Genomic DNA, 21431 nt, shown 5'->3' on the forward strand with positions numbered 1-21431 from the left:
GACAGACGTACCTTGATCACTTCGTGACGCCAGGGCACCGTTTATCCGAACCATGGTTTGAAGGTGAGAAGCAGTCTTCCTGGGCCAGGCAAGATGACCCATTGAACACACCGTTGACAAGTTATGGTTAATTGCTTTTACTGAGCTTGTGAAGTTGGCCTGAGTGTGAGAGTGCAGCTTACCCCTTGCAAGCTTTGTTGTCGTTCTGAGACTTGTGGTGCTTTTCACTGGACGGAATTGTAGAATTTGTGGTTTTGGTAACTAGGGTCCTTCCAAGGCACTGTAGAATATTCTGCAGGGGCATGGAATCCTCCTGCGAGTGACACTTGTAGGATGACAGTAGTAAACTTGAAGCTGAAGTAGGCCTCTACTTAGGACACAGGACACACAGCACACTGGAACGTAGATGTTGCTCAGGAGTCATGTTAGAACTAGACCAAACTATAGACTGACTAACTCCTCCCCTGTACCTCACTATACAGAGGGAGACCTTTGGGGTCTCATTGGCTCACATGGTTACATGAGGTTCACAGCTTACATTTTTAAAGGCACAGTAACATGTTGAACCTACATACATGGAATCATAACAAAATACATTTATGAAAAATATGTAATTTTTATATTACACTATTCACTTAATTGATATCACAAAAGAACGCTAGTGGGCCCAACACCCTGTGCTGCCAGGCTTCCGAGTCATTCCAAAAACATGGGACAGCCACTTGTGCTAGGACACAACATACATACATGGGCACTGCAGGGGAGAATGTACAGTATGCCTCATGAGACATATGAGGACTTCTGAGGACTTCTAGCGTTGGTCCCACTTCCTTTACCAAGTTAATTGCTTCACATGCACCAGCACTGGAGGAGGATAAGGAGTAAACTACAGTATTCCTCATGGGACATATGAGGTCATTGTTTGGAGTGTTGGTCTCACCTCCTTTTCCTAGGTTATTGCTTCACCTTCGCTAGCCCTGGAGAAGATATAAATGCCTTCTAAGACCTATGAGGGCTTTATATCGTTTTCATTCTTCTTACATTGGCATTGGAGGATGGAAGGGGTGAATGTACAGAAGGCCTCTAAATTCTTACTGTAAGATGTATATACCTTATAAGAATTAAAGGGTCAGGAATAAAAGAAAACCAATGTGGATGAATAAAAATGTTAAGGGGGAATAAATGACAAAAATAAAGCATTTAAACTAATAAAACAGGACGGCAGTGAAGAAGCATTGAAAAGCTATAGAAAAAAATTTAGAATATGCAAAAAACTGATAAAAGCCACAAAAATAGATGCAGAAAGACTCATTGCCAAAGAGAGTAAAACTAACCCCAAAATGTTCTTTAGCTATATAAATAGCAGAAAGGTTTAAAATGAAAGTGTAGGCCCTTATAGACGGAGATCAGGAAAAAGCAAATATATATTAAACAAATTCTTCTCCACTGTATTCACCGAGGAAAATGAAATGCCAGGTGAAATACAGCGAGATAAGGTAAACTCCCCAGTACAGGTCTAACCCAGGAAGAAGTACAGTGCCGCCTACAAAAAATCAAAATAGACAAATCGCCAGGTCCAGATGGCATTCACCCCAGAGTTCTAAAGGAATTAAGTAATGTAATCGACAGACCCCTATTTTTATATTCAGGGACTCTATAGTGACAGGGACTGTTCCCCAGGACTGGTGCATGTCAAATGTGGTGCCAATATTTAAAAAGGGGTCAAAAGGTGACCCCGGGAATTATAGACCTGTTAGTTTAACCTCGGTTTTATGTAAATTGTTTGAGGGTTTTCTAAGAGATGCTATTTTGGAATATCTTGATAAAAATAAATGTATGGCCCCATATCAGCATGGCTTTATGAGGGATCGGTCCTGTCAAACTAACCTGATCAGCTTTTATGAGGAGGTGAGCACAAGACTGGACCAGGGGCAATCGCTGGATGTCGTATATCTGGATTTTTCCAAAGCATTTAATATGGTGCCAGAAAAAAGGTTGTTGCATAAAATGAGAAGGATTGAGCTAGGGGAAAATGTGTGCAAGTGGGTAAGTAACTGGCTCAGTGATAGGAAACAGAGGGTGGTTATTAATGGTACTTATTCTGAGTGGGTGACTGTAACTAGTGGGGACCACAGGGGTCAGTCTTGGGTTCTATTATATTTAATATATTCATTAATGACCTTGTAGAAAGGTTGAATAGTAAAGTAGCAATCTTTGCAGATGATACTAAACTCTGTAAAGTGGCTAACACCATAGAGGACAGTGCACTGTGTATAGTAGATAACACCGTAGAGGACAGTGGACTGTATATAGTAGATAACACAATAGAGGACAGTGCACTGTTACAATGGATCTGGATAGGTTGGAGGTTTGGTCTGGGAGGTAGCAGATGAGGTTCAACACTGATAAATGTAAGGTAATGCACATGGGGAAGAAAAATCCAGCCTGGGATTGTGTATTAAATGGGAGCACACTTGGGACGACTGACATGGAAAAGGACTTGGGAGTCCTTGTTAACAGTAAATTTAGCTGTAGTGACCAGTGTCAGGCAGCTGCTGTCAAGACAAATAAAATCATGGGGTGCATCAATAGGGGCATAGATGCCCACGACAAGGAAATAATTCTACCGCTGTATAAATCACTAGTCAGACCACACATAGAATACTGTGTACAGTACTGGGCACCAGTGTACAAGAAAGATATAGTGGAGCTGGAGAGGGTTCAAAGACGGGCAACCAGGGTAATACGGGGAATGGGAAGACTACAGTACCCAGAAAGATTATCAGAATTAGGGTTATTTAGTTTAGAAAAAAGAAGGCTTAGGGGCGACCTAATAACTATATATAAATATATCAGGGGACAGTACAGAGATGTTTCCCATGACCTATTTATACCCAGGACTGTATCTATAACAAAGGGGCATCCTCCACGTCTAGAGGAAAGAAGGTTTCTACACCAGCACAGATGGGGGTTCTTTACTGTAAGAGCAGTGAGACTATGGAATTCTATCCCAGAGGAAGTGGTCATGGTGAACTCTGTAAAAGAGTTCAAAAGGGGTTTGGATGCATTTTTGGAGAGTAATAACATTGTTGGTTATGTATACTAGATTCATAGGGACAGAAGGTTGGTCCAGGGATCTCTTCTGATGTCATATTTGGAGTCAGGAAGGAATTTTTACCTCGAGTATGAGGTTTTTTTTTTTGCCTTCCTTTTGATCAACTCAGTAGGGACTCATTAGGGTTATAGGTTGAACTTGATGGACTCTGGTCTTTTTTCAACCTTATGAACTATGTAACTATGTGCACAGTGTTGGTCCCACTTCCTTCCCCAAATTTATTACTTTACATGCACTAGCCCTGGAGAAGGAGAAGAGGTCAACTGTACAGTATGTCTCATGAGGTCATTGTATGTATTGTTGGTCTCACCTCCCCAAGGTTATCACTTTGGGGGAGATTTATCAAAACCTGTCCAAAGGAAAATTTGCTGAGTTGCCCATAGCAACCAATCAGATCACTTCTTTCATTTTGCAGAGGCCTTGTTAAAAATGAAAGAAGCGATCTGATTGGTTGCTATGGGCAACTGGGCAACTTTTCCTCTGGACAGGTTTTGATAAATCTCCCCCTTTATCTTTACTAGCAATGGAGTATAGAAGGTGTAAATGCTTCCTGAGACATAGGGAGGCTTTGTGTATAGTTTTTTTCATTCTTTCTTCCCCAATAGGACTTCTGTGCATAGTGTTGGTCCCACTTTCTTCCCCAAGCTTATTGCTTCACATGCACTAGCACTGGAGGGAGGGAGTACGATGGATGTCTCTTGTAAAATCTTATGGATGGTGTCCATGGCTAAATAGACATTGTACATTTTTTGGACGTTATGACCTCACCATATCCTCCATCATTTTTGTGTTTTGTAAAAACCCTAACTAACCACCAGGACTCAAAAGTTCTATTTCAGCAGATCCCGTTGAACCGCTTCTCGTTTCTTTTGTAGCGAGATGCTTAAATCTGTCAAATAGTTCTTGCGAGATTCAGCCAGCGCGGCTCCCTGGAGATGGCTGTCCACTGTCAGTCTAAATATATTTCCTTCGCCAACAGACTTATGTCCAGATTTGGGTTTTTTATGCTCTTGAATGTGTCAATATCAGGGCCATAGATTGGAGAGGAAATGAAGTCTGGCAGCGGTCTAGATTATCCCACCGACTTAAAATGGAAATTTCATTTTATTTTTATTAGATACTGAGAAAAAAAAAATCCTCTATTGGCAAGTTTAAGAGGAAAAATGAAAAGGTCTGTAACGTAGCGAAGGTGCGAATGGTCGTGAGCGCCGCTTATTCGCTTGCTTATCTCTTTGCGTCGCAGCCACAGATGAAAGAATACACAAGGAACGGATTTTCATCTTTTTTATATAGAATCTGATAGCGGCTCTGAATATAAACACATCAGGTCACTGACTTCACTGATAACGGCCGATAATAACATTCTGTTTAGACGTAGCAGGCGCCAAGGGTCGAGCGTCCTGGTTCGTATTAGCTTTAGATAGTTTAGATAAATATTATCATTCTCCTTTTTCTGGACCTGCACATTACCACCTTGGGAAAATATCATTCTTGATCATTTATTTTTTTATTTGTCCTGTCTGTCCTTGTGGGCGCTGTGTAATTCTTCATTTCTCCTGTGGTGGCGCTGCTGGGAAACTGGACACTAAGGGTCTATTCACATGGCCGAATTTCCGCTCATCCGCCCCAATTCCGCTTCTGTGAATTTTGTGCGGAATAGGTGCGGAATCTGTGTGGAAATTCCACAGAAGTGGGATGGGAGTGCGGAATCCCATAGAAGTGTATTGGGCTTTCATTTAAAGCGGAATTCCGCTTGCGGAAATTCTGCCATGTGAATAGACCCTTACTGTTATGACCTGCCTTAGAGATAAGGTAATTTTTGGGATTACCAACAAAGGGAGACTTTTTGATCAGCTTATTGAGGTAGAAAATATACATTGGGAGAACTTTAAGACTTATATACAGCCATTTTGAATACCAAGCCATAGTTTAAAAAACACACATATATATATATATATATATATATATATATATATATATATATATATATATATATCTTACTTTCACTCTTCATACCAATATCACTGGCCCGTTTCTGGATGAAAGGTGGACTGACCAATTGGACATCAGGGCACTGCTCAAGGGTCATTGCCAAAAGGGGACCAAAAACCCTTGCTCTACAGTAGTGTTTGCCAGCCAGAGTGCCCCCAGCTGTTGCAAAACTATAACTCCCAGCATGCCCGGCCAGCCTTGGTAACCTAGCTGTGTATCTTAGCTGTAGTAGTTGGTAAGGAGCACATGACCATTATTGCCCATAGACCCAGAACACTTTCAGCAAAGACTTTCTACCCCAAGTAGCATTCCTAGGTCTTCATATCAGGGATCTTAGAGAAGGCCTAAAATTATTACGGATGCTGGGTGGTTGGTCACTAACTACTAAAAGACTAGACTTCCTAACAGAAGATAAGGTGCCACATTATTAGGTATATGCCATCAATACTTGAAACAAAACTACTTTTAACTAGTTTCGCGCACGTGGGCGCTTCCTCTGGTTCTTGCGTTTTCCTTATCGTCTATCTTCGATTGATGCTTCTGTTGCTATTGTTCTTGGGATCACCGCACCACCTTGAGAGACAATACACTCAACGCTACACAGAGATATACAGGAGTTGCCTTACATCCAGTTCATTGTCCTTTGCCTTTAGGACTAGCGGTGCCAGACATCACTTTTTCTCATTGTTCATATATTTTTACCTGCAATACAATGTTTCACCATACGGAGTGCTGTGAGAGAATCCTGCTTATATGCAAATCAGAATTTGTGTTGTGTTGCTTTAATAATATGTGTGTGGGGCCATGTAAAATAGTCATATCTGTGTATCTTTCTTTACTGCAAATATTTTTATTAGGGCAAATATTTTCTGTTACATTTAAAGTAGAAAAATGAATGAATGGAGATGTTTAACAACAGTAGGACACAGAACACACCCTGTAATAGGTCAATTACCTTTCTTTGGAGAATTATTAGAAAATCACAATGAACTAGTATTAACCTACACAGAAGAGCTGCAGATGTGAAGGCCGAGATGAGTATGTGCCAAAGTGATGGGAAATGGAAAAAGGTGAACAATGTAAAATAAGCTGGAAAATTGCGAAAACATTTTATGTGTCATTGGTTCTGAAACAGATTTTCTTTACTTACCTCTTCATTGTCAAGGTGAAGTCCACATCCTCTACCTGAGAAGATCCCTTATTTCGGGCTTCCATTATGTAGCTGCAGCAGAGATCCTACAAAGACACATGTCTACATGTCTGGCCATAGAGAAGAATGAAGTCGTGGCTAGGCACATTCTTTGTAGGATCCCCATTGAGTTCAGTGGACCACCATTGAGTTCACTGGGGACCCAGCATTAGTAGAGTGCTTGAGGTCTCAACAAGAAGACCACTCAGCTTATGTATAGAAGTATTATTCTAAAAGACACAACTGGTCACATGCCCATTGCTAATGTATGGTGAGATCCTATGTAGAAGTTCCTTCTCTAAGGGAACTTAATTGTTAGCAACCAGAGTTTTGTCAGTTGGGTTCAGATAGTGTTGTGCAGTCCATACAAGGGAACAAAGGCCCAGTGGGCTAGGGGCCCATTCCTACCTTTAAAAGCACTCTATTACTGTTTATTGCTATGTAGATTATAACAAATACTAATACACCTGGGATGACATATGTGGAGTTGCTGTACAAGGAGATATTGGAAAGCAAGCTACTTATATGCTGTAACTATGTAGGGAGGGTCCGGCCTATACGATCAGCAATACTTCACGTTGAGTATGGCGGCAGATTAACCACACTCGACCGATAGCAGCAAGCCATTACGGTCGTGCCCTACTAAGGCTGGGTTCACACTACGATTTTCAAATACAGTAACCGTATACGGTTTTCCGCAAAAAAAACGTATCCGACCGTATCCGAAACCGTATGCATAGAGAATGCATTGTAAACCGTATTCCAAATGTTGTGTACGGTTGCATCCATTTTGCCTCGGATACGGTTTTGCCAATTTTTCAACCGTAGGCCAAAACGCTGTCGACCACATTTTTGCCTCCGGTTGGAAAACCGTATGTGAACGGCGGTTCTTTTAACATTGTTGTCTATGAGAACCGTTCACAGAATTTCAGAATACGGTTGCACACGTTTTTTCTAATTCGTTTTTGGAGTTGACACATGCGCAGAAGGAATTTCAATAGAACAATAGTAACTTTATTAAATTGCTTGAAAACTAATTCCAACAAAATAGCAAAACCGTTGGCAAAAACGGATGCAAACGGATAGAACCGTACATACGTTTTGGAACCGTATACGGGGAAAAATCGTATTTGGAGTCATACGGTTGTATATGGTTGCATACGATTTTTGCCATATGTTTTTTAGCGGAAAACCGTGTACGGTTACCGTATTTGAAAATCGTAGTGTGAACCTAGCCCAATACAGCGCAGGTATAACAAGCGGTAGAGAAGATAAGACTGTGGCACTCACCGATTCCGGGCAAAGAAATCTTTATACTTCTCCAAAGACATAGGCGGCAAAGGTAAGGCAGTAGAGGATACAGATGGCAGGGGCATTCAAAACACCCCTGCCATCTGTACCCTGTCCTGACGTAACTTTGCTCCTTATTTCTTTGTAAAAGAATAAAGATTTTTTGCCTGGAATTGGTGAGTGCCACTATCTTATTTTCTCTACCAATTTTGACCTGTATACTGTACTGTATTTGCCCAGAGGTCCTCTGGTGTCTGTGTCTGCACCTGGCCCAAGGTTCTGCCGAGGGCCTGGGTGGTCAAGAAAGAAGGGCCCCATTGGTATTCTTGCTGTGTATGTCCTATCAATATGGGCAGCACGGTGGCTAAGTAGTTAGACAATGGGGGAGATATTCCAAAACTACGGTAATTTCTGTTCTAGTGAAATTGATTACACTTTTTATTTTTCTGCTCACATTTTTAAAGGTCTCTTGTGCTGCTTTGAAAATCTGAAAATATGTGAGCGTTCATTTTCATGACACTTTATTATTTTTTTGCTCCATAAATTGCCAAATTTTGCGCCAGATTTTTTTTGTTACCATCATATTGATTTTTTTTTGCGCCAAAATTGCTGAGTTTGGCGCCAAGATCTGCAGTTTTGCCACCAAATTTTACATCCTGGAAAATTCTGCCAGAAGCATCTCATGTTGTATTCCATGAGTACTAGAGCCCAGACAAGCGATAACTGTATAAATAAGACATTTCTAGGGCGTAAATGTGAGTTCAGGTGCAGTGGCCATGAAAAAAAAAATAAATAATATATATATATATATATATATATATATATATATATTTTTTTTTTTTTTTTTAAATAAAATTTTTCTATAATAATTATTTATTTTTCAATAATTGATTAAATTACACCTTTTCCCCAAAAAACTAAAGAAAAAAAATCTACAAACAAAAAAAAAAATCTACAACCATTTCTGTGATTTCTACACTAGCAAAAAGCTGGTGGGACATTTTTTATGTAAAATGGACTCTCATGTAAAACATGAAATTTAAACTGGTGTGACTAGTATAAACCTTGGATAATTGAATATCTGATGTGAACTTATTTGCACCAAAATTTTTGCGCAAAACGCAAAATTTTTAATGGGAAGAGTTTTGAATATAACCCTCAATGTCTGCAAAGAGTCTGCTGTCCATTTTAGGAACTGTCCAGAGCAGCATATGTTTGCTATGGGGATTTTTTCCTGCTCTGGACAGTTCATGAAATGGACAGCAGAGGTCAGCAGAGAGCACTGTGGTCATGACATCAGAGGAAATGCATTTAATTTTTGGATTTCTCTTTAGTATATAGCCCCTAAAAAGTGCTGGAAGGATTAAGATTTTTTAATAGAAGTGATTTACAAATCTGTTTAACTTTCTTTAACCAGTTGATTTAAAAAAAAAGTTTTCCACAGGAGTACCCCTTTAATATGCTCAGTTCTGATGAGATCTTTGATAGATGCCTCATGCTCCAAAGATGTCTCCAGCCCCTACAAAATGTACTTACTGGGCCGAAGAAGTGGGTCTGATCTATAAGTTTCTGACACTTTCACCCTAATGTAACTATGAAATAATACAGAAATATTTGGATTTTTTTTTCTTTAGCTGTAATCCTGCTGCAGCACTTTGTCATGCTGGCTATATAACTATAGTGTCTGTTCCTTAGATTTACCCTCAGAATACACTGCAATTGGCCACAGCTCTGGATACAGACCCGAACAGTCATAAACTACTCCATAACAGGAACTTCAATGCCGGCACCGGCGGCATACAGAGCTATGAGCTGCCCTAAGTGCGATGACATTAATCCTACTCTTTAAAAGCACCTCTGGACAAGCGCTGTCAACACACAGAATGGCACCGGAGGCCGTATCTCTGGCATGTATTTAATGCAATTGCTCGGTCAGGCGCTGTCCTCTTACTGCAGGAAGCAGCCGGGAACAGGGAATTGCTCAGATCCAGCTACAGATTTATGTTGTTGTGACTTGTGGACTGTAATAGAGCAAACCAGCTCCTAAGGTGTGATAACCATGTCCATTGCTTTACCGGCAGCCGGGCCTCGGTCAATTTCATGGCCGCAGTCAGCATCCAAAAACAATGTATGATAATACTTTCAGCCTTTATAACCATGTAATACCCACATTCACCTGCAAAGAAAACTGGCAGGAACTTTGAAGTTGTGTTCAGAGGGAGCGGTCAATGTCATCGACACAAATCTCTGTGATCCTAGTCAGGTTATCTAAAACATAGGGGGGCCACTTATTATCAGAGAGTTTTGGGTGCGACAAGGTGCACATTTTATCATTTGTTGCATGCATGTCGGCATTTATAATGGGATGGGATTCTTCATACATGTCGGCTAATGGCCTGCTGTGCATAATAAATACACTCTCTTGGTGGGGTGCAGCATGGCCGGATCATAGAATGTAAAGTGGTAAGTAGTGCAGTGCTATATATTATACAGGAGTCCAAACACCTGTCACTTTACTGATGGGAATCCCTGCTCTGAGCTGTGCCGGCGGCTATACAGCCACGGGTGCAGCTGAGGCTGAGCAGGAGGCATAATGTTGAGTTAAGTATTGGTGCTGTGCATAGCTACTTAACTCTTTTGGGAACAGACAGTAAGAAGAAATCTAGATTGCTGCTTACTGCTCCCCCCTCTCTGGGCTGAATGCTCTACACATGCTCAGTGGGGAAGGGATGGAGTAGCGATGCTGAAGGCCATATTGCAACCAGTGATTTATTATAAAGCCAGCATGTAGCCCCAGCTGGCATGGCCTCTGTGCAGAAGTGAGACACTTTTGCCAATGTTGCACATCATACATGAGGCAAACTTCTGGGTGTCAATGGAACTAAGCCCAAAACATGCCCACTGTCGTGCTCGGAGCAAAGAGAGTAAGCAAAATTTGCTTCTAACATGCCTAAAGGAATTAATATTTATGCAGTATGTCCTATGTCACAGAAACCTTATAGGTTCTGTCCACAACGTTAAGCCCCGCTATATGTTGCTGTATACTATACAATGCTGATGTATTCAGGCCACCACTGTTAAAGAAAATTAACTCATAGGTCATGTATGCAGGTCATCCATAGAAGTCTATGGACCCAATCAACATAAGTACAAATACACTGAGTATACTCAAAATTCTACACACCAAACGCACCGAGTAAAGCTGAGAGTTAATATGGAACAGTACAGGGACTTCACCTGAAATGTTCTTTATCTTTTACCCTTAAATCTCAGATCTGACAATAAGCATTATTTATTACAACCATAATTTCATCTGTTCAATAAATTCTTATGCAATCAGAAGGTAAAATATATGTAGAAACACATAAAACAGCGTTCAATAAACCACATCCATTGACCCCGGACACAGCCACTACCATCGCAGACTGTGGCTTTGGATGACCACCAGACTGAGAGGCAAATAGCTTCAATGTCAAGAGGGTTAAAATACGTTTATGGCTATAACAAACATAAAGAGGAAGGATACTTGCTGTGCGAGCCTCTCGTGTAATATATATATATATATATATATATATATATATATATATATAAATATATATATATATATATATATATATATATATATATATATATATAGAAGGAAGGATGACTGCAGCACACCGAAGTATCCAAAAGTACAAAAGAAGTGCTTTATTCCAGCTAAAAATAAGACTGTCTTATTTTTAGCTGGAATAAAGCACTTCTTTTGTACTTTTGGATACTTCGATGTGCTGCAGTCATCCTTCCTTGTACAAATTTTTGGACCCAGGACTGGGGTCCCTTGGACTGCCTGCACCCACAGATTTACCTCCTGCTGTGAGAGTGCTGCTCCAGCATTCCATATATATATATATATATATATATATATATATATATATACACACACACAGCCCATGGGCAAGGGTGGTGCTGTTTCATGTGGCCATATTTTTCCATTCTCATAACAGTGATCCCCCCATAATAGTGTGTTATTTACAGATCCCCCCCGTCCTATAAGTCATCTGTTGCATCTACAGATTCCCTATAACAATTTGTCATCTGTTGCATCTACAGATCCCCCATTACAGTGTATCATCTACAGATCCCCCATAACAGTGTGTCATCTACAGATCCCCCGTAACAGTGTGTCATCTACAGATCCCCCATTACAGTGTATCATCTACAGATCCCCCATAACAGTGTGTCATCTACAGATCCCCCATAACAGTGTGTCATCTACAGATCGCCCATAACAGTGTGTCATCTACAGATCCCCCATAACAGTGTGTCATCTACAGATCCCCCATAACAGCGTGTCATCTACAGATCCCCCATAACAGTGTGTCATCTACAGATCCCCCATAACAGTGTGTCATCTACAGATCCCCCATAACAGTGTGTCATCTACAGATCCCCCATAACAGTGTGTCATCTACAGATCCCCCATAACAGTGTGTCATCTACAGATCCCCCATAACAGCGTGTCATCTACAGATCCCCCATAACAGTGTGTCATCTACAGATCCCCCATAACAGTGTGTCATCTACAGATCCCCCATAACAGTGTGTCATCTACAGATCCCCCATAACAGTGTGTCATCTACAGATCCCCATAACAGTGTGCCCACTACAGATCCCCCATAACACTGTGTCATCCACAGATTCCAATAGGTATTGATGCCCCAATCAGTTTGTCAGCCAATGATTCCTAAGAATGCTGGAGCCGCAGGGCTGGGTACATCACATTGCCCCCTTGCAGATGTTACAGCACAGCATTTTAATAAAACACAGCCCCAGTGACGTGAAACAGCAGTTTGGATGTTCACATACTTTTTTATTTCAATATTATTTCTCTTCATCATAGCATTAAAAGTATACACAGAAATAAATGGCCTATAAATGTGGCTGCGAGGGGTTACAGAGGGATCAATATGGCTTCGATGATGCATTGTAAATGAGGAGTGCGTATGAATTGCTCGTCGAAGAGCGCAATTGTGGCCTGAATAAATTCCGGCTTGATGGCCGACGAGAGAACTCGAGCTGACACAGTGTAAAATAGTTTATGGAGCCGTTCATAAAGCTTTTTATCCAGCCCTGCATAAAAATAATAACATTCATACAAATCAAGTGAATGGACAGGCGGGTCACCGCTCTCTCAAGAGCTCTAGATGGAGACCGAGTTGACATCAGCAGGTCCGCCGCGCGAGCCGAATATATTAATGTCAGCGCACAAAACAGGAGCGGGAAGGAGCAACCTTAGGTCACAGCACCAGAAAGCAATGGCATAGCTATATTGTTCCCAACCTGCACCTTCACAGACACTTGGGGCCCCGGGGCCAGTAATATTTGTCTCCTTAGATGTTTAAAGCTATTAATATACTTGACACCGGTTAACAGTAAGTTATTGCGTTACGGCACCAGGGTTAACACTTTATTTGCAATGCTAAGTGACGTATATATGACACAAAGGGATGTGGCACAATATGGCACCCAATCTACCTCCAGAAGATCAATGCCCTCGGCTGTAGGGGGTGCAGAGATGCCAATGATGAAAATGTGATGAAGATGTGACAGATGCTGAAAGGTGCAAAGCAGAATCAAAAATGTATTAAAAAAGACAATGGGGGTTACTTATTAACGTGTTCCTGATGGTTTTTATCAGGTTTCGCGGCTGAATTTTGGCGGTTTCGTGTGGTAGATTTTGCACCAAAAATTCAATAAACCTGACCAACTCTTTTCTCAGAAAACATAAAAAGGGGAGTTTCCATCTGGGGAAAAGGCGTGTCCTGACCAATATGGTGTGACCCCGACAAAAGGGGCGTGTCTGAACATATATTACTAAGGTTTCCACATACAATGTGGTAGATTTGAGCTCAGGAAAACTACACTTGACTCTTAGTAGATGAGTCTATTAGGGAATTACGTGTTGATAGATAAGAGTCCCCTGTCCAGAATCCTCATCTCTTTATGAGACTGGACAGTAGGTACAAAGAGCGTCACTATCTATTAGTGTTGAGCACGAATATTCATAATGCTAATTTGTATATTGAATATTTAGAATATAGTGCTATATATTCATAATGACGAATTTTCATTTTTTTTTGTTTTTTTTCACATGCAAAGTGAACAAACATATCGAATATGCGAATTTCGCGAACATCAGACGAATAATCGTCAATTTATTCGTAAAATATCGCAAATTCGAATATGGTCCCTGCCGCTCATCACTACTGGCTATGGTGGACCTTTCCTGTATTACACTGACAACTCATTGATGCGAATTAGGAAATACCCCATCATTGGACAACAACATAGAAATACCTTGTTTTTACGCTGAATTCAAACTGTTTCCATGTTCAAACCCTTGTAAACATTCTGACATTGTGCTCTGAGGAGCTTCCTACACTTTATTGCCATGGTACGTGAAAGTATTTTAAACTATGCATTATATCCAATTTGACTCTAAAGTCTCTAAATCGATAAAGCTTCCTGTCATCCTAATGGACGATGCATCATGAATAATGGATTCATACATTAGTAAACCAGTTTAATGATATAGTTTTACCTTTATATGTGTTTAGTTGTGTATATTTATTTAAATGCTGAACACATTTTCTGATTTCGGGAAATTTAGGTGAGGGAAATGGGGAATAAGTAGATATGGGGTCGGATCCACCAATGCTTGTCCTCAGATACTGGGGACAAAATTGAGACCTTGACAGGCATTTGATGCATTAAAGGGGTACTTCACTGGCCAGCGTTTGGAAGTAAATGTTCCGAACGCAGTTTTGCTCTGTGGGGGTCAGGCACATCCCTAGTGATATCACAGCCATGCCCCCTCAATGCAAGTCTATAGACTTGCATTGAGGGGGCATGGCCGTGATGTCACTAGGGGCGTGCCCGACTCCCACAGCATGAAAACAGCGTTTGGAACATTTACTTCCAAACGCTGGCCAGTGGAGTACCCCTTTAAATGTAGACCGCCCAATTGTTGCAAGACTACTCTTAGCATGCCTAGACAGCCACCAGCTTACCTAGACCTTAGGCTTACTTAATGCATCAAACTATAGGCTAACCTAGGTTTACCTTGATTCAGAACATAGTCGAGAGTTAACCTATAACAGAGGTCAGATTTGGTCCCCCATTATGACTTAGAGTTTTGCCACCCAAGGCAGAGGATCTTAGTTTCTGCTTCACCCATGGCACTATTTCCAACATTCTTGGGCCAGTTCCCCACCCTATTTTTTTTGCAGGTGCTCTGGGAAGAGGAGTCCTGCTCAGGTTTTTGCCAACCCGAGCAGAAAGATTGGACCAACCAAGGATGATCCACCTTTTTCCATTGGCCTCATAGTAGTTCCTTGGTTGATATGTCTTTGGTCAATCTTTGGTCAAGATTGGGATTAGCAATCGTATAACTAAGACAAAATAATCATCTTAAAAAGAAGAAAACTAAGGAATCTATGAAAAAATGGAGTAGAGTTGAGGGGTAAGGGATGAGCCTCCAAGGTAAAATGTTGATAAACGTGTCCTAGCAATCCACTGAATCAGGTCCAAAGAAAAAAAAAGTACTTATTCTTGTTGAAAGTTTTTGACTTTATTGTTAACACAATAAAACCTCTTTGAGACAACCACCCAAAATCGGTCTTCCAGAGGCCTGGGTAAAGGGGTGCACTTCTCAAAGAGGTGATCTTTTGAAAAAGTTTCACTGTACCTATTGAATACTTTTTAGACTTGGTGGCAATAATCCTTACTTTTATGTTGGGTTCCATACTTGTTTATTTTTTTTTTGTGTATTTCCTGGTCAGGACCCTATATTCAAATGTAGTAATGGGGGTGTGATGAGGGCAGATGTTGTTACCCTAGGGGAAGATGGCATTAACCCCTTGTATTTGTGACGTCAGGGCATGGTTTATCCTCGATATACCGCTAGATCCTGGGCTAGGCATGGGGGCCATAATGACTCTGAAGCCAAGTTACGGATAACGGTAGCTTTACTGAGTGTAGACAGATGGTAAAGTCTATACAGTTCAGCCAGGGCCCACGGAGGTGACCTGTGACTCAGAGACCTTAAGGGCTTGCTGGAACTTGTAGTAGGACTGGACAATTTAATGCAGGCCAGCTGACTTGAAAGATGACAGGGACTGACTTGACTTGACTGAAGACTGACAAAGCTATGACTGTAGCTTACTTGCATTTGATGGTGGCTACAGGACTTGACTTTAAGGCCTCCAACACTCTGGACACTCACACTAGGCACAACTGACTAGCAAAGCAAAGACTTATCTCCAAAAAGGAAAGAGCACCCAGGGCTTATATGAGGGAGACTAGCATAGAGCACCTAGGTCACCCTTTGGGTCACCTGGTAACTGGTACCTCCTGGGTAACAATCAAATGACATATCACATGGTACAACTCTTAAAGCAACAAGAGATTTTATAATACATTACAATGCAGAACATATGTACAGGGGGGAAACAAGTACAAGGGAGCCCAGGAAACACTGAAGGGAGGCTGACGGACAGGGCAGCAAGGGTAGGGGGTAACACCTCCCGTACTGGGCCACCACACAAACACGTCACAGCCTGGGAATTTAATGTTATGTTCCTCTTATTGTAATTTGAGGGCAATGGTATTGACAACCACTTGGAGAACATCACAGTCATAGCTCAGATCAGAGAAGCCTCTTTAGTAGTTTGTATCCACACATGATTGTAATGTATAAGAGCAACCTAAAAGCTCCTAATGGAGGCATAGCTTGAAGCACCTGATGACTCCAAGGAAAAAAAACATACCCAGGGCCCATTTCTTCTCCCATTGCACAATGTTGTGTGCACTGATCTTCTCTTACATCACAGGGACTTTTTGGGGTCTAGTGCCGGCCTTATGGGTATGCAATCTGAACAACATCATAGCAGGCATCACATGTCGAATGCTAGGGCATCTGGACCTTGCACACCTCATCCCACACTTGGTGCCCAGAATTATGGAGAGACAGCATTAAATGATACAACTAAATAACTTATATTGGGCACTTTTATTTATGTATGTTTGGCAGTGTTTTACTGTATGGTATGGCTATAGGGGCACTGTATGGTATGGATATAGGGGCACTGTATGGTATGGATATAGGGGCACTGTATGCTATGGATATAGGGGCACGGTATGGTATAGCTCTAGGGTCACTGTATGGTGTGGCTATAGGGGCACTGTATAGTTTGGCTATAGGGGCACTGTATGGTGTGGCTATAGGGGCACTGCATGGTGTGGCTATAGGGGCACTGTATGGTGTGGCTATAGGGGCAATGTATGGGATGGCTATATGGGCACTTTATGGTATGGCTATATGGGCACTGTATGGTATGGCTATAGGGGCACTGTATGGTATGGCTATATGGTTACTGTATGGTATAGCTATAGGGGCACTGTATGGTATGGATATAAGGGCACTGTATGATATTTCTATATGGGTACTGTATGGTATGGATATAGGGGCACTGTATGGTATGGCTATATGGGCACTGTATGGTATAGCTATAGGGGCACTGCATGGTGTGGCTACATGGGCACTGTATGGTATGGATATAGGGGCACTGTATGGTATGGCTATAGGGGCACTGTATGGTATGGCTATAGGGGCATTGTATGGTATGGATGTGGTACTGTAAGGTATGTCAAATCTGTAACAGGGCTCCATGTCTACCATGCGCCATTTATAATACTGGTGTTTTCCTATGGAGCAGAGGTGCCTTTGGACCCCCTTAGGCACCAGGGCCCTGATGCAACTGCTACCTCCCCCCCCCCCCCACTATAGTTACACCCCCGCTCAGGTCTACTATACCCACACCACAGGGAACCACTTACCATAAGTAAAGCAATGACAAGGATGCCGAATCCCTCATCACTCCCGCACACCAATACAATAAAACCTCGCAGATTAAGAGCCGACACTTTACAGAAATTTACCAAAACTGTTCAGGGACGACGAATGGAGAGCAGTGAGTAATTCCAGGAACGATTTGCATGATGTCTCTATTTTACCTCTAAAGAACTTTCACAACTTTTTTTTTTTTAATTTTCCTAAAGAGGAAAAAATGTTTGTGTGAATATGAACGGGGAGATTAAAAACCTAATTGCGGTTTAGACTTCAGATTTATTTGAAAAGGGGATAATGATAGTAATTACCCAGTTTGAGTTTTGTGGAAGACTAATTAGATCCCCCAAAAAGCATTTGTATGCAGAGGAAACAACGCCGCACACATAAAAGGACCATCTGTTTTCTATCTACTTACAACGGTAATGTTGCGTGCTATTATTTTATACTTGGTATCGATGTTGACATGCAGCGGGGGACGTGTTTTTATTCACTTACGGGATAACCTTACGTTTTTACGGCTTTGTTCTTTGGCTCTAGGGACAGAATTAAATAGACTGTCAAATGTGGCGCTACCATTGATGGGATGGCATATTTTTATAATGTAAAAGGTAAAAGAAAGTACCAGGCATCGTAGGTATGGAGTTGTGCCGAAACCCCTTCATAACGTTGATCGGCTATGGTGGTCCTCCATGCATGTCCCATAAGGTGGTCCTGTAATGCAGCAAATATTAACTGATTTGACAGCAACAACCAGCATTAACTAGTCTTGTCCTTTTTTTGTTGTTGTTTACTTGGTGACAAGACCCTTTGTAGGACTACCCTTTCTGCATCATGGAGAGGTCATGGGAGGCAAAACCAGACAATATAATGGCAACTCATTTTGTCATATGGGCCATTTTATGTGCACCGATGGTTGGGACCCCACCCTTCAAACATTTGTTGGCTATTATACAGACAGGTCATGGTCAATTTTTCATCAGTTGAGGCTAAGTAATGTAATGTATGTACACAGTGACCTCACCAGCAGAATAGTGAGTACAGCTCTGGAGTATAATACAGGATATAACTCAGGATCAGTACAGGATAAGTAATGTAATGTATGTATACAGTGACCTCACCAGCAGAATAGTAAGTACAGCTCTGGAGTATAATACAGGATATAACTCAGGATAAGTAATGTAATGTATGTACACAGTGACCCCACCAGCAGAATAGTGAGTACTGCTCTGGAGAATAATATAGGATATAACTCAGGATCAGTACAGGATAAGTAATGTAATGTATGTACACAGTGACCCCACAAGCAGAATAGCGAGTACAACTCTGGAGTATAATACAAGATATAACTCAGGATCAGTACAGGATAAGTAATGTAATGTATGTACACAGTGACCTCACCAGCAGAATAGTGAGTACAGCTCTGGAGTATAATACAGGATTTAACTCAGGATCAGTAAAGGATAAGTAATGTAATGTATGTACACAGTGACCTCACCAGCAGAATTGTGAGTACAGCTCTGGAGTATAATACAGGATATAACTCAGGATCAGTAAAGGATAAGTAATGTAATGTATGTACACAGTGACCTCACCAGCAGAATAGTGAGTACAGCTCTGGGGTATAATACAGGATATAACTCAGGATCAGTACAGGATAAGTAATGTAATGTATGTACACAGTGACTCCGCTAGTGAGAAAAGCTTTATTTAGCCATATTGTGAGATGCTTTCAAAAGTGTGAATGAGAAAACATTGTAAAAAGTAATAGAATAATTAATTTTGTATGTGATTATACAGAACGCAGAACAGGCTGAGATATAACTAGTGCAGAGAATTACATGGCTCAAAAAAATAAAGGGAACACTAAGATATCACATCCTACATCTGAATTGTAACGGCTGGAGATGGAGAAGTGGATCCGCTGGACCTGTGGGGATGATGGCGTGGGCCATACCAAGAAGCCGCTGGTATGCACCAGAGCCCGCCGCAAAGCGGTATGGACTTGCTGTGGCAGGTGGCACCCAGGTCGCTACCCCTGATACGACTCGTCCACACAGGCTGCCGAGGTGTAATGTGGCATAGGAAGGATGAGACAACACGTAGACAGGACAGGCAGGAGGTCAGGACTGGCGGCACTGTAGCAAGGTCAGGTCACATAGCAAAGGTCCGATAAACGGCAAGGCAAGACACAAATGAATGCTTTCTCTAAGGCAATGCTGGCACAAAGATAGAGGAAGTGCTGAGACTTATAATTTCACTAATTTGCAAGAACCAATTAACCTTTTCAGGACGTAGGGCGTATGCATACACCCTGCATCCCGAGTCCTTAAGGACGTAGGGCTTATGTATACACCCGTGGGAATTCCGGTCCCGCCGCTAGCGATCTTTACTGCTGCCCTTCTAGTGGTTGCCAAACTGCAACTCCAAAGCCAAAGGCTGTCCGGGCAGGCTGGGAGTTGTAGTTTTGCAACATCTGGAGGGTCACAGTTTGGAGACCACAATTACAGTGGTGCCCAAACGGTGGCCCTCCAGATGTTGCCAAACTACAACTCTCAGCATGCCTAGACTGCCCAGGCATGCTGGGAGTTGTAGTTCTGTAACATCTGTCCCTTAGATTTTGCAATTTTCATGACATTTTTGAAAATTGCTGCTCTACTTTGAAGCCCTCTAATTGTTTCAAAAAGTAAAAATATGTCCATTTTATGATGACAATATAAAGTGGACATATTGTATTTGTGAATCAATATAAAATTTATTTGAATATCCATTTTCCTTACAAGCAGAGAGCTTCAAAGTTAGAAAAATGCAAAATGTTGTACTGGCCTGTCTCCTGGTAGCGCCTCCATGCTCTGGACACTACACTGACAGACACAGCAAACCTTCCTGCTACAGCTCACATTGATGTGCCATCCTGAAGGAGCTTCACTACCTGAGCCACTTGTGTGGGTTGTAGACTCCGTCTCATGCTACCACTAGAGTGAAAGCACAGCCAGCATTCAAAAGTGACCAAAACATCAGCCAGGGAGCATAGGAACTGAGAAATGGTCTGTGGTCACCACCTGCATAACTGCTCCTTTATTGGGGGTGTCTTGCTAATTGCCTATAATTTCCACCTGTTGTCTGTTCCATTTGCACAACAGCATGTGAAATTGATTGTCAATCAGTGTTGCTTCCTGAGTGGACAGTGTGATTTCACAGAAGTGTCATTGACTTGGAGTTACATTGTGTTGTTTAAGTGTTCCCTTTATTTTTTTGAGCAGTGTATTTTACTGCACCTCAAGCAATTCATAAACCATCCAGTTGTTTCCGGCACCCAGTGGAAGAAGACACCTTGGTGGAAATACTTGCTCTCCTGTTCTGGACTGAGTCTTGGATGGAGAAACATGATTCACCTTATGGTCCTTATGGAAATAAATTTACATCCGATTGGGTTTATTCCAAGTAACCCTGAAAAGCATCCTTTCCTTTGGAGAAATCATTACAGTTGAATCCTGGGGTTCCGACCTCCAACCTCACGTAGGACTTCATGCAGAACCAGGCACAGCTGCTCATATGGAAATAATGAGCAAATCTCTTGGGGTCCTAGAGGTCGGAGCTCCCCCAATAAAACATTTATGGACTATCCTATGTTACAGTTCTGGAGAGAGAGTATATAACAGGGGTCATCTGAAATTCGATTATTAAAAAAAGAAACATAAATCTGCAATAAACAAAAAAAGCTTTCTCATATACCCATATACTGTTAACATTGCTCTCACGGCAAATATAGTTTGAAAAGGTATAATAAAAGTAGAAACATCATGTTTGTCATGAGGTGTGTGTGGAATTTTCTGATGCTCCTTAATTGGTCTTACATAAATTTAACATAGAACACAAGGGGTTAATGTCCACCTATACCACTCCAATTTTAAGTTGCAGACAGTTTAGTGGGTGGGGCCTTTTTTAGGAGGGCG

The 21431-nt window shown here is 41.5% G+C and overlaps 1 protein-coding gene across 7 annotated transcripts in view; it reads left to right on the top strand.

Moving 5' to 3' along the window:
- FAT3 (FAT atypical cadherin 3) overlaps positions 1 to 21431 on the top strand; it is a 671890-nt gene that overhangs the window by 375806 nt on the left and 274653 nt on the right. The window contains exon 4 of one of the 7 annotated variants that reach the window (XM_056561441.1): positions 20739 to 21185. The exons of the other annotated variants lie outside the window; for them this stretch is intronic. Within the exon in view, the coding sequence (XP_056417416.1) occupies positions 20739 to 20923 (185 nt within the window). The 3' untranslated portion in view covers positions 20924 to 21185. Of the gene's footprint in view, positions 1 to 20738; positions 21186 to 21431 lie in introns of those variants that run through there. 7 annotated transcript variants of the gene reach the window in all.

Source organism: Hyla sarda, chromosome 2 (genome assembly GCF_029499605.1).
Source record: "Hyla sarda isolate aHylSar1 chromosome 2, aHylSar1.hap1, whole genome shotgun sequence".
NCBI lineage: Eukaryota > Metazoa > Chordata > Amphibia > Anura > Hylidae > Hyla > Hyla sarda.